The sequence below is a fragment of the Pelodiscus sinensis genome, chromosome 3 (assembly GCF_049634645.1).
Source record: "Pelodiscus sinensis isolate JC-2024 chromosome 3, ASM4963464v1, whole genome shotgun sequence".
Taxonomy (NCBI): Eukaryota; Metazoa; Chordata; order Testudines; family Trionychidae; genus Pelodiscus; species Pelodiscus sinensis.
Window position 1 is genome coordinate 10748620 of NC_134713.1, and position 14654 is coordinate 10763273.

The 14654-nt window shown below is 48.1% G+C and overlaps 1 protein-coding gene across 1 annotated transcript in view; it reads left to right on the forward strand.

The window, feature by feature from the left end:
- Positions 1 to 1797: 1797 nt before the first annotated feature.
- The window catches only part of CDC5L (cell division cycle 5 like), a 43492-nt gene continuing 30635 nt past the window's right edge, over positions 1798 to 14654 (forward strand). Inside the window, exons 1-8 of the mRNA XM_006120665.4 lie at positions 1798 to 2059; positions 6286 to 6389; positions 8524 to 8685; positions 9289 to 9416; positions 10965 to 11064; positions 11758 to 11976; positions 13678 to 13822; positions 14307 to 14495. Of these exons, the coding sequence (XP_006120727.1) occupies positions 2015 to 2059; positions 6286 to 6389; positions 8524 to 8685; positions 9289 to 9416; positions 10965 to 11064; positions 11758 to 11976; positions 13678 to 13822; positions 14307 to 14495 (1092 nt within the window). The 5' untranslated portion in view covers positions 1798 to 2014. The remainder of the gene's footprint in view (positions 2060 to 6285; positions 6390 to 8523; positions 8686 to 9288; positions 9417 to 10964; positions 11065 to 11757; positions 11977 to 13677; positions 13823 to 14306; positions 14496 to 14654) is intronic.

Sequence of the window (14654 nt, forward strand, 5' to 3'; positions counted from 1 at the left end):
CTTAAGATTGTGGTATGACCCCTGCTTTTTGTATTGGCTGTTGAATGAGCCACTGATAGTGAAGACTGCCGCAGGGTCTGGAAGAAGATCCATATTTTGAATTAATAGAGTATCATCTTCTCCCAGATGCCCTCTGAAACCTCTACAGAATGCTCCAGTTCAGATTTCTGATGTGGCTCTCTTCTATGGACATCTCAGAGGGGTCGTTGTGTTGGTCTGTAACTTTAAAAATGAGTAGTCCTGTGGCACCTTATCGATTAACAAAAATATATATAGTATCATGAGTTTTCGTAGGCAAAACTCACTCATCTGAAGAAGTGGGTTTTGTCAACTAAAGCTCGCAATACTATATATATATTTGTCAGTCTGTAAGGTGCCACAGGACTACTCATTGTCTCTATGGAAGTGCTTGTCTAAGGCTCCCTTTGTAAGGAAAAGGTGGCTTCCTTGACTACCAGCTCTGCAAACGCAATGTGGAATGGGAAACCAGCCTAGGGCAATCTCAGCAATGCACACATGCATCCCACTTCAACCCAAGGGACACTTTCTTTACAGACAGGCACTTCACTTCCACACACTGCCATACCAAAGCATAGTTCTGCCTCCACAGACAGCTCCCCACCCCAAAGCACTGCCTCACCTTCAGACAGCTCCTCACCACCCTATCCTGAGAGACGCCCACCTGCACAAACAGCTCCTAGCCCCAGGAGACACCCACCTCCACAGAGAGATGAACAGCTCCCTTCCCCCAGCCCAAGAGGTACCCACCATCACAGACAACTTCCCCCCCCCAAGAGCCACTGAACCGCAGACAGATCCGGAGATCTCACCTGCACAGGCTCCCCTCCTGAAGAGACACAATATACACAGATGATAGACAGACAGCTTTCCACCCACCCTCCCAAGAGATACCCCCCTTGCACAGACAGACAGACAGCTTCCACCCCCTCATCCTAAGGGACATCCCCCCCTTGCACAGATGGACAGAAAGCTTACCACTCCCTCATCCTAGGGGACCCCCCTGTTGCACAGATGGACAGCTTCCCACCCCCTCATCCGAAGGGCCCCCCGTCCGTTGCACAGACGGACAGACAGCTTCCCAGCCCCTCATCCTAGGGGACCCCCCCATTGCACAGATGGACAGCTTCCCACCCCCTCATCCTAAGAGACACCCCCTCGTTGCACAGAAGGACAGACAGCTTCCCACCCCCTCATCCTAAGAGACACCCCCTCGTTGCACAGACGGACAGACAGCTTCCCACCCTCATCCTAAGGGATCCGCCGCCCCTTGCACAGACGGACAGACAGCTTCCCACCCCCTCATCCTAAGGGACACCCCCCCTTGCACAGACGGACAGACAGCTTCCCACCCCCTCATCCTAAGGGACCCCCCCTTGCACAGACGGACTGCTCCCCCACCGCAGTCCCAAAAGACCACCCCTGCAAAGTCAGACAGAAGGACAACTCCCCAACCCTCCCCCCGTCCCAAGAAACACTCCCCTGGACAGCCTCACTTTGCTTTATAAACCCACACACTCCCCCTCCTGCGCCCACCGTCCCACGAGGCTCCCACGTGCGGGATCAGCCCCAGCCCCACTCCCTCCTACCCGCCTCCGCCGCGTCCCTTTTCCAGCCCCTAGTGTCGGCAGCTTGCACCAGCCGGCGGGGTTCTGTGCCCGCAGCACCTCCAGGCACCAGGTGGCGCTGTGACAATTCTCCCCCGGCCTGTGCCAGCTATTCCGTCTCCCCCTCCCTCGTCCTTCACAGGAGCTGCGCACGCGCAGCGTTTGTCATCCGCCCACTAGCGGGCGCCGCGTGCCCTCTCAACGCGCCTGCGTGCAGCTTCGAGCCACGAGCTAACGGCCCGTCGGCTCGGAGTTTTGACACATTCCCTCCGCCCTCGCCCCCACGGCGCCTGCGCAGGATCTCAACCGGCCGTAGCGCGAAGAGGGGTGTCTCTACCGCGCCTCCGCCGACTCTTTTCTTCTGGAGCCCGCTCGCCTCCGCCGCCAAGATGCCGCGGATTATGATCAAAGGGGGCGTGTGGCGAAACACCGAGGTAGGGGCCGCTTCCCGCCGCGGGCCTAGCCGCTGAGACGCCGCTCCGCAGCGAGAAGGGGCAGTGGCGCGCATGCGCTGAAATGGGGTGGATGGGGGTTGTGCGCATGCGCGGAGCGTGTTGTCGGCATAGTCTGAACTACTTTTATGCGCCTGGGGTTCTCTACCGCCCCTCCCCCCCTAGCTCAGCATTCGCGGGCCCCAGGGGGCGGGGCTCGGATCCTCATGGGCCCTGTGTGCGGGGAGCTGCCCCCTCTGCAGCGTGGGGCCCCTAGTGTGTGGCATGGGCAGGGGCTCTGATCCTCATGGGCCCTGTGTGCGGGGAGCTGCCCCCTCTGCAGCATGGGGCCCCTAGTGTGTGGCATGGGCAGGGGCTCTGATCCTCATGGGCCCTGTGTGCGGGGAGCTGCCCCCTCTGCAGCGTGGGGCCCCTAGTGTGTGGCATGGGCAGGGGCTCTGATCCTCATGGGCCCTGTGTGCGGGGAGCTGCTCCCTCTGCAGCGTGGGGCCCCTAGTGTGTGGCATGGGCAGGGGCTCTGATCCTCATGGGCCCTGTGTGCGGGGAGCTGCCCCCTCTGCAGCATGGGGCCCCTAGTGTGTGGCATGGGCAGGGGCTCTGATCCTCATGGGCCCTGTGTGCGGGGAGCTGCCCCCTCTGCAGCATGGGGCCCCTAGTGTGTGGCATGGGCAGGGGCTCTGATCCTCATGGGCCCTGTGTGCGGGGAGCTGCCCCCTCTGCAGCGTGGGGCCCCTAGTGTGTGGCATGGGCAGGGGCTCTGATCCTCATGGGCCCTGTGTGCGGGGAGCTGTCCCCTCTCTAGTCTGGGGCTCTCAGTATTTAGAGTATTTAGTATTCTGTGTGTGGAGAGCTGTTCTCACTGCAGTCTAGGGTCCCTAGTATGTAGCATGGGCAGAGAACCCAAATCCACATCAGCCTTTTGTGTGTTGGGAGCTGTCCCATATGTAGTCTGCCCTCCCTCCCCCATAGCATCAACAAGGAGCACAGATCTGTACAGGCCCTGTGTACAGGAGCTGGTTCTGCTGTAGGCTGAGGTTCACAGTGTGCAGCATAACCAGGGGTCTTAGATCCATATGAGTGCCTGTGTGCTGGTAGTGGTCCCTGTGTGCATGAATGGGCAGGGACCTGTTGGAACTGGTTCTTCTGCAGCCTGGTGTCTCCAGTGTGCAGCATAAGTAGGTGGCTCGTATCCCCACGGGTCGTGCGCGCTGGGAGTTGTTCTCGCTTGCAGGCTGCTGTTCACTGCAACGTGGACAGTTGGCCAGAGCCACATGGGTCCCTGTGTGCTGAAAAGTGTTCCTGTCTGCAGTCTGCTTTACCTGCTTCCTATGAGGGAGGGTGAGGCTAAGTATAGCTTGCACTCCTATGGTAAGAAGCATTTCTGACAAAGCAAATATTTGATCCTTTACATAACTAAAGTTTGATCATATCCTGACCTAACAAGCACAAACAATTCCCTCTATTAGGCAAGACTTGTATTCTCCTATCTTCTCAGACATCCAAAGATACTCTCTCCTCTTCATCTTTATCTTCTCAGGGGATGGTGACCTAAAGACCCATCACCTCTGAGGGCTGCTATCATCTGTGGTGACTGGTTCACAGTAAACATGTGTAGCTAAATGATGGTCATGGGAAAATTGCCAGTGATTATTTTTACATCATAGCAATGTTACTTGTGATGCTAACTTATAGCAAATGGTGTCTTATCATACTCCCCTCTCTCACTATATTATTATGCAGAGAAGACTTTTTAATTTTTTAGAAAGAGCTAAACATTCCCTTGACATATCTCAGTCCAAATTTCAGAGCTTCAAGTTAGTCACAATGCAGTCTGAAGTAGGGATGTTAAATGTCAGTTAGTTGAATAGTCGAGTAACTTATGAATTCTCATCGATTACTCGACTATTCTATAGTCCCCAGGGGCAGGGCCAGCAGCCAGTGTAATCCAGCCCCACTCCTGAGGATCACCCTGCCACTCCATGTTGCTGCCTCTGATACAGAGGCAGCAGTGCTCAGGGCCAGGCAGAAGCTGGTCTGCGAAGGGAGCCAGTTTAAAAACCACCTCCCCTCATGGACTGACTGCCTGTCACGCTATGATGCTGCTTCTTATACAGGAGTGGCAGCAGCTCCTGTCTTGGGTGAAGGGTAGGTCTGAGCTCCTGCCTGCTTACTTCCTAATACACTTTAAATGCAGAGCCACAGCGGGGATAGGTCCCAGACTCGGTGCAAGCCAGGACTGAGACAGGCTACTGGCCAGCCTCCTAAAAATTGTACTAGGTAGCAGTGGGAAATGCATGTAGTCTATAGCATTAACCTATAAACTTTTGCTTATTGCTTAATTGGTTAATTGACTACACTGTTACTGAAGATTTACGTACACTAGGTATGTAAGCCTTGTGCTATGTGTTCTGTGGTATAAGGCTTATACTGCAGAGCCCTCAGCACAGTCAGCAAGTCAACTCCCAGTGCCTGCTGGCTCCCAGCTGTTGGCCTTCTCCCGGGGAGCCGGCTGCTGCTCCAAGCTGTGGGCTCTGAAGTATCAGAGCCTGCAGCACAAGGCAGCAGCAGGCTCCCTAGGAGTGGGGCCAGCAGCTAAGAGCTGGGGCCATTGGGTGTGTAAACCACTCCCAGTGAGCACTGCCTCTTACTCCAGCTGCTAGCCCCATTCCCGGGGAGCCAGCTGTGCTGTGGGCTCTGCAGTATAAGGCTTATAAGCTTATGCTGCAGAGTCTGCAACTCAGGGCAGCTAGCTGCCCAGGATTGGGACCAGCCACTGGAGCGGGTCTGCACTGGGAGCTGTCTTACATGCACCTGCTACTGGCCCTGCTCTCATGGATCTGGCTGCACTTCAGGCTCTGCAGTATAAGCCTTACTCTGCAGGGCCCACAGGGACGCCCTTCCACCATCCTTCCTTCCCTAGTTCCACCCAGCCACATTGTAGTGAAGATTTCATGAACACATGGAAATTAGGGTTGTGAATGGGTAACCAGTTAATCGATTTCCTGAGTGATGCTTATACCAGTTAATCGGTACCCAGGAGCAGACCCCATCTGCAGCCCTACTGCTCCATTTCCATGGGGGTCAAGAGCCGCCACTCCTCCCCCCCATTCTGGGGGACCAGGAGCAAAAACTCATGGGGGGGGGGGGGAGGAAGCAGGAGCTGGCAGCCCCAAGCACAGGAGACTAGGCTTGCAAGTCAACCCCTCCCGCACTTGTGGCTGCTGGCTCATGCTGCCACTTCCCACCCTGTGCGGGATCTCACTTAATTGGTTAACTGGGATTTTACATCCCCAATGGAAATTGTATTCTCTTTCCTTTGAAGTCTTCTTGAGGGTTTGCAGTTGTTTCATTTGAAACACCCGCAAATGGGACATTTCATAAACAGCTTTCATATGCCATTGGTTGTTTAGGTTTAGTACAAGAACTTTTAGCACTCCTAAGTAATGTGGTGCCATTAAACTGTAAAATTATGCTTGTCTGCAGTTGCACTTTCACAAAGCAAGTGCTTCTGACAACATTTTGTTGCCTGCTATCTCCAAACAAAGTTGTTAATCTGCCATGTATAGTATTAAATGAACTATACAAGAACAGGAACTTAGTTAGGTGTAGGATGCAAATATCATAAAGTAAGCAGTTCTAATTGTGACTCGATTGGCAACAAAGTACTTGTCTAGATATTGAGCTCTGCTTTTTAAGGCCTTCCAAATATGTTCTTTAGCCAGGTGGCTCCATTTCTATCACAAATCTGAAACTTCTACTTGAAGACATATGAAATCTACTCAATTAAAAAAAAAAGTTGAAATTGGTTTTAGGTGCCGCACGTGCCCCACTTTTCAGCTTATACAATGTCTTATTAAAATATTTCTCCACCTTTGTTGTGTGAAGGATCTACACAACCCTGGAAACTTCATGTGCAGGAGAAACAATGAGACTAACTATTCACCAAGTGCTAGCAAATGTTCAAAGTAAACAGCAATAATTTTCATTCAGCTATAGTAATTTAACATGTTAGCTGCAACATTTATGACATTGGTGAAACAGCGCTAATCTTGATGAGAGCAAAATTTTGGGAAAAAGACAATTCTTTTGCCTTTTCCACCAGTACACCACTCTTATCTATGCTTCTCCACACTGAGCTAAAAGCAAGCATTCATCTCTGATGAAGTTGTCTGATGACCCATAGTAATAAGAATTATTTTTGTTTTAAGGATGAAATTCTTAAAGCAGCTGTGATGAAATATGGCAAAAACCAATGGTCTCGTATTGCTTCCTTGTTACACAGAAAATCAGCAAAACAATGCAAAGCCAGATGGTAAGTAGAGAAACAGCGAGTGGGAAAGTGAGATCCATTGTTAATGTGAACGCTCCTCCCCCCCCCCCCCCCCTGGTGGTAGGCAGCCCTGGCTCTCTCTGCCCCTTCCGGCCGCCGCGCCTGGAGCCCTAGCCTGCCCCGGCTCTCCCCTCTCTGGCTGCTGGTGAGGGTAGTGGGGTAGACCTATGCTGGCCCGGATCTTTCCCTCTGGCTGCCGGGAGATTGGGCTGAGGCCGCACTGGCCTGGCTCTCTCCCTTTGGCTGCTGCTGGGAGCAGGTTTGGGCCAGACAGAGGCTGTGGCTGGCCTGGCTTTCTCCCTCTGGTAGGGAGGAGGAAAGGAGTGTGGAGCACTCTCCCTCTTGCTGTGTGGGGCGAGGCTGCACAACTGCCACATGCCTCACTCCCTCCAGACTGCCGCAGACACCTTATGTGTCCTGCGCGTCCCCCTCTCCTCACCCGAGTCACTGCAAGGCTTTGCAGCTCCTGTTTCCCCCCTGCCCCCGGACAGTGGAGGAGCCATGCTGCTCAGTTTAAACTCCAGCAGCCTCCCACCCATGTGGTGGCTGCCAGAGAGACATCCAACCCTGGGATAGGGGCCGGTGGTGCGGGGTGGGGCCGGCGAGGCCCATGGGGAGGGACAGAGGTCTCTACTGCAGAGGCCCACTACGGGAGGCGCCCTAGTCTGAAACAGGGCTAAATGTCCCTCTGGCATCTGCCACGTGGGTGGGCGGCTGCCAGAGGGACATCCAACTGTGGCTCGGGCTGGGGTGCTTCCTGGCCCTGGCTCTGGGCAGGGTGATCCCCAGTCTGGCCTTCCTCCACATCAGGCATCTGCAGCAGGGCACCCTGCACCCCTGTGCCACAGGCAAAATTTTAGATCCTGGCAGCCTGCCATGGTGGCTGCCAGAGGCACATCCAGCCCCGGTCCCAACTCGGGCCAGAGTATCCCCCAGTCTGGCGCTCCCCCACAGCAGGCCTCGCCACCGCTGCCCCCCCGCCGTGCTGAACTTTTTTAGTGCTCCTTACAGCAGGCCTCTCGTGGGCCCCCCCAGAATTTTCCTCCTCCCCCTGAAGCCCATCAGCAGCAACTTACCTTCAGTGCTGCTGCTGCTCAGGAGTTACCGTTCCCTGGTGGATTAGCAGTGGGGAGGAAGGGAAGAAGCAGGGTGCCTGAAGCGGGAGGGGATGTGGGATGCCGAGTGACATGATGATGTCATTTCCTCGTCCTAGAGGAAAAACTTTTAAAAATAATATAGATAGACTCTAGAGTTTGTCAGTGGTTCAGGTCCAGAGGAGGGAGGTAGAACTTCATGATTCTTATCTGATTTCATCTTCTGTAGATATCACACATTCCTATTCCTTGAATGTAATGCGAGCCAAATAGAAAGCCATTCACTTTACAGATGACATCAGTGACATAACATAAACAGAAGATACAAGATCATTGTGAAAATTCAGTTCAAAATAACCACTTTATAGTCTGTGATTTTACATATTTTGGATGAAATATTTGTCAGAAGGAGAACTCACAGAGAAAATTCATTTAAAATAAGCTCTAAATGGTCATCTCTCAGACTGCTGAGTTTAGCCTCCTCTTTTTTAAATTTTCCAATACTAGATTAGAATGCGTACTAGAAAAAACAACCCTTAAAATTAACACACCATTCCAACTAATGCATATGAGATTTAGATTCCAGTCCTGCAGACACTGAGGCATTCATGCTAAATTTAATGGAAGCATAACCTAACGAAACTACTTGCACATGTTAAAGTTAAGTGTATGTTTAAGTATTTGCATTATTGGGGCCTTATTGTTTTCCACCATTTCTTGTAACCATTTGAAAGTAAAGACTAGATTTATTAATTCAGTCTTTTGGCAAAAACAAAAAAAAGTGAGGGTGAGGAGAGATGGGAAGACCTGAATGACAAATGAGAACAAACTATAAAGCTTTCTATGTATGAAAGTGCTTTGTATACTACACATTTGTATATAGCCATAGATTTGATATATCCAGGATGAGATTCTGAAATCCCATTATAACTGATATGTGGAAGGACTATGACTTGTTCATAATCAAATTGTCATAAACTGTCTCAGAAATGCCCGCCTTTAATTTTACTGCTATGTAACAGGTACGAGTGGCTGGATCCAAGTATCAAAAAGACAGAATGGTCACGGGAAGAAGAGGAGAAACTTTTACACTTGGCCAAGCTAATGCCAACCCAGTGGAGGACCATTGCTCCAATCATTGGAAGAACAGCTGCACAGTGCTTGGAACATTATGAATTTCTGTTGTAAGTGACTCTATTTTGCTATCAATAAATAGCAGGAAAAGGTTTGTAGTTTGTTACGTGGACATACGTAGGTTGCTGGCTGGTTGTTGGACTACCTAGCTTGATGAGAGAGGTTCTTGGCCAAGGCCTGGAGGAAGGCAGAGAGAGAAATGACTGGCTCATTTCCTCTGCTGGCAGGGATTACTAACAGGCCAAATTCTCTCCTCTCCTACAAACTCTTGCTGGGACTATTGGCAGTTAGAAGCGACAAGTGAGATGTAGAGTTGTTTGCAGCAGTTCTCTATTGTCTGTTTCTTTCCATATACAGCTGTTACCCACCATAGGTGAGTTCACCCCTGTCATCTTCATTAGTGCTGACTTGTCCGTTTTGCGTGTTTCATTACCTCTCTTTCCGCTATTGGTATTAAGTTTGTGATGCTTTTGTTTTAGTAGATTAGATACTAGTGATTCATAATTCTCTGCAGGTAGTGTCTGTAATATTCATTGTGAGCTACTGGCTTACATTTCGTGGGCAGTTTTGAGGGTTGGGATTTCAGGACACACTTTTTCTCCAGATTCATAAAGTGAATCTCATCACCTGAATGTGCTAGTACTTCCTTGCAGAGATAAAGCTGCTCAGAGAGACAATGAGGAAGAAACTGCAGATGATCCCAGAAAACTGAAACCAGGAGAAATTGATCCAAATCCAGAAACCAAACCAGCCCGGCCAGATCCCATTGACATGGATGAAGGTAAAAATTAAGAATATATTTCATGTATCAAAAGGAAAAACTATGTAGCACTTTAAAGACTAACTAGAAGGCACAACTCAGATGGGCTGGCCATGTGCGCATGTCCGATGAATGATTGCCCAAGAAGATGCTCTATGGTGAATTACAACACGGCAAGAGATCTCTTGGAGGTCAAAAGAAGATATTCAAAGACAACCTTAAGGCCTCCCTTAAGAACTGTAACATAGATCCTGGAAACTGGGAGAGTATTGCTGTTGATCGTTCCACTTGGCGCAGACAAATACATGATGGTGCAATAGCCCACAAACAAAAGAGACTGCGTTATGCTGCAGAGAAACGTCGTCTTCGCAAGTCTAGGGATGGTATCTTTTCCTCTGGTCGGCAGTCTGATCTTTCATGTCTCCACTGTAACTGTCAATTTCGGGCTCGGATTGGACTAATCAGCCATCTCCGAACCCACCCCCAACTAAACTGATAACACCGGGTGGTCCTCATCGACCTCGATGGACGAACAGCAGATGGTTTAATAGGTGATGAGCTTTCGTGGGCCAGATCCACTTGGCCCACGAAAGCTCATCACCTATTAAACCATCTGGTTAGTCTTTAAAATGCTACATAGTTTTTCCTTTTGTTTTAGCAAGATCAGACTGACACGGCTACCTCTCTATTACTATTACATGTATCAGAGTGTTAAAATTAATTCTTTTGCAGTTCCTTTGATCTTTATTTGCTTCATCCTGCCTCTTTTGTTTTCTGTTTTTTCAGGTGCCTGTTTCTGCTCCTACAGTTTTTATCTTGTATTCTGCCTCAAGCCCTCTATTTCACTTTCCTCTTTCAGATTTCTTCTTTCTTTTCTTTAGTTTCATGTGGTCTCCTTCCCTCTTTGGATCTGCCCCCTCTTTGTCATCTGTGTTTCTTAGAATGGTTGTTTTTTCCCCTGCGTGGCTTTCTGCTGTTTACTGACTTCCCACTGGAAATTCTCCTCTGTGTCTTCACACGAGCTAATATCTCCTCAGTGAATTATTACTGACATGTACCAGTACAAATTATTCTGTATGTTACACCAATGATATTTTAGATTATTAGGAGGTGTAGGATTCCAGGAAGTTTCCCAGGGTGAAGACTGAATAAGGACTATTCTTGAATAGTAGTAGTTTCTCAAATGTCTTATTCCTATCATCATCATAATTGGTCACTCATTATTATCGTGTAGGCCTAAATACAAATGAAATGCTTTTCTATTATTGTGCTCAGTCTCCCTTTTACTAGGACTATTCTTATTTCAGTTTAAACAGCCTCACACATCAGTGAAATATTTCCAACGTTATGAATGTTCTTGTGATCTGTTTGGGTCATCTGGTTGGTGGCTTGAGCTCTTGTGTTCATTTGATTGTGCTCATTGTAAAGAGAAAATGTAGAGGGCACGAGGATCCATACTGGCACACCAATTGTGGCAGCTTCTGGTTTTATTCTGATATTAATATTCGGCTCCAGCTCCATAATGCAACGTAAAAAATTGGTAACCTTCCTTCTCTGTGCTTTTTGCAGATGAACTTGAAATGCTGTCTGAAGCTAGAGCGCGTTTGGCTAATACTCAGGGGAAGAAGGCCAAGAGAAAAGCAAGAGAGAAGCAGCTGGAAGAAGCTAGGTAGACACACCCCATCCCCTCCACTTTCCTACTGTGTTGTCTCTTGATAATAATGTTAATTCTAATGTGTTTTTAGTTTCCCTTTCTGTTCCTTTCATCTAACCTGCTCTGTGAAGCCTTTGCTGTCCTTTTTCAACTTCTCTTCAAGATCCACTTCTACTGAGATGCCAAAAAGAAATGAACAAGTTGGTGATGCTTGAAAGAAAAATGGGATTATAGTTGCCACCTTGCTTTATTTAGTTAGAATGATTTTTTAAAATTACAGATGTGTATATAACAGCAGTATATAGCGTACTCCTCTTTCTTACCCTTCATATACTGCTCATCTTAGGCCCCAAACCTGCAAAGACTTGCATGTGCTTACATTGATGCAGTGGAATTACTCAGGGTGATTTCACTGGGCCTACATGCAATCTACAAAGTAAAGCACATGCTTAAATCTTTGCTGGGTCAAGGTTTTAGATTCCAATCTTTTCAGGATGGCAGTGGTTGTGTCATTGTATCCTTTCATGTGTGTGCAATGAATATGCAGCCTGACTGAAGCATCTGGATGCTCCTAGAATATAAACATTTAATAATGTTAGTGTTATGGTCCCTCACATTCTATAAATATCTCACCCCTAAGTACTATTTGATGGTAAAAGGTGACTATTGTACAGGCGACGTTACCTTTGCATTCACTGTGTTCCTCAGACGTCTTGCTGCTCTCCAGAAGAGAAGGGAACTTAGAGCTGCAGGGATAGAGATCCAGAAGAAAAGGAAAAAGAAGAGAGGAGTGGATTACAATGCAGAAATCCCATTTGAAAAGAAGCCTGCTCCAGGCTTTTACGATACATTGGAGGAAAACTATCAGGCGCTGGATGCGGACTTCAGGAAGCTACGTCAGCAAGACCTGGATGGAGAATTAAGATCGTATGTTTGTTTTAAGTGCTCATGTAACAAAAGCCTGGTATGGGCAAGTATGTTTCTCACTGGGTATATGCCAGTGTATCTTGATTCTGACTTACAGTCCCCTTCTTGTCAGTTCTAAGTCTCTGATGATTGCTTGTCTTAGTGAATTTTGGGTCAGTTAATAATGTGGAAAATGTTGACTAGACACCAGAATGAGGTTCCCAAACTCATTTTTAATCCTTTGAATTTAAAGGCCTTAAAGAATTTAAACCATGGCATCACCTAGCACTGTCATAATTTACATCAATAAGATAATTGCATATTAGTTTTCATCAGAGCAATGACTGATTTTTCTTTCTACAGCACGTAGCTTTATTAAATTGCTTGTAAGAGAGTGTAATGGCAATACTTTGTTAGTTTGTTTTATTGCCATGTTGTTATATGTAATTGTATTATTATTAGAATCTGCTCAAGTACTTTTTCTTTATTTGAAAAATTTGTCCCAAAAATGCATGCTTGAGCGGTTTACATGCATGTTTTCAAATGGGACGGCAGAGCTAGCCAACATGCTGGTGTTTGTACTTCCACAGTTCACTTCCAGTTACTTCTGCCAACTGTTCTCTATCGAGTGGGCAGATCCAACAATCCATCCAACTTGATTTACTAGCTGTAATCTCATTAATTTTTTTACAGCAATTCCTAGCTTAGGCAATCCGTGATGTACAGTACAAATAGCAGACAGCTGTGAATTACAGAGCTGCAATTCCCATGAGAGGTTTGTGTGATTGTGAACCATAGAAGTTCAAGTGTCTTCACCAGAAATTCTTGTTGGAATTACAGTCCCTAATTCAAGTGTCTGTTTAAAAAGGGGTGAGCAGTGTAGAGATTCAGACCTGGCTCCGTGCCCTATGAACTCTTTCCCCCAACTTCCCGTGCATGATTTCATCTGCTGTTTCTCTTCGTATTCCTCCAAGGGCAGAGCCTTGTTTCCTAAGCTTCCATGGCTCCCTGGTTTCCTCCTACCATTTGTGGGAAGAAGGGCAGCTCCAGCTTGCATATACAAATTCTTGGAGCTTCTTAGGATTTTTCAATACTCCTCCCTCTCCCCGCAGTCACTGACATGTTGTCTAGCACCAGTGGATCTCCACTAACTGCAGCTAAAGCAGCAAGCTTTTTCCTAAATCGGGGTGAAAGTAACTTCCATTTTTTAATGGTACTGTTATATTGCAAACCCCAAAGGCGGTCGCTCAGGGCAGTGGGTTGGGGAGCTGCTATCCAAGAGTGCCTGTAACAAACATAAGTGTGCAAAGGGTGAGGGGAGCTCCGGGCAGGGGATGTGGAGGTTCAGCAGCCAAGGCAGGGGAATGGGGTACGGGGGAGCTCATGGGAAGGAGGACCTTGGGGGCTGGGAGTGCGGTCACTGTGCTGCCTAGCTGCCTGAATCCTGGGACTAGCTGGGGCATGGTGATTACACTGTCTGGCCACAAGCACCAGGGCTGTAGCCTGGGGGTGCTGTGGCCATGCCATCCAGGGGCTCTGAGTGCTGGCTGATGACCACCTGGGGATGGGGCCACATGGGAGGTAGTGGTTTGGGCTCCTGTGGGAGAGGAGGATAAGAGAGGGAGAGGGAGCAAAGGATTTTATGCCTCTTTCTGAATTGCCGGTTTTGCTTTGCTGATCAGCTCCGAGTATTTTAAATGACTTTCTTGTCCATTGTGACAGAGAGAAGGAAGGAAGGGAGCGTAAAAAAGACAAGCAGCATATGAAACGGAAGAAAGAATCCGACTTGCCTTCAGCTATTCTTCAGACCAGTGGAGTGTCAGAGTTTACTAAAAAAAGAAGCAAACTAGTGCTTCCAGCACCCCAGGTAAATTGTGATCAAATGGGAACTGTTACCGTCTGTTGGATATTGGTGGCCTATGTGAAAAGAGTCTAATGGTCACAGTTCCATACCCAGGACATGCAGTAGCTACAGAGACCAATTGTTCAAAGACGCATAGATAGGACATTTGTGTCATCCAGAAAAGTCCTTGTCCTAGGTTAGAGCTGACGTACATTGGCAGTGTAGGGAAGCTTGCACTGCCATTGCACCTATATTCCTTTCTTCCTCTCCACCTCACACCTTTTTATGATCATACATTTCAGGCAGGTTGTTCCTTTTCTAAATGCATTGAATAAGCATTGAAACTAGCCAGAGCATTAAGTAGGAGCAGAGTATCTACTTTAGCTGGGTTTGAGGAGAGCATTCTTTAAGTGTTCTCTTTTTCCTTGGGTATGTAGTTCTTGATACCTTTGGGCAAACAAGTTTTTTTGCAGGTGTCTCACTGTTTGATACTTGTTTCCTTTGAAAGATTTCAGATACAGAACTCGAGGAAGTAGTGAAAGTAGGCCAGGCCAGCGAGATCGCACGTCAGACAGCTGAAGAATCTGGAATTACTAACTCTGCCTCCAGCACCCTTTTGTCTGAATACAATGTCACCAACAACAGCATCGCCCTTAGAACACCCAAAACGCCAGCAGCACAGGACAGGATCCTGCAGGTAAAAAATTAATATACAGAAGAAGCTCTGTGTTATCTGAGAGCGAGAGTTCTCAGACTTTGTCATAGCAAGCCTCCCTAAGCAAAGGAAAAAAAACAATTGTGCCACTCCAGAGTTTATTAAGACAACACGACAAGAGTGAAAACCCTATAGTTTATA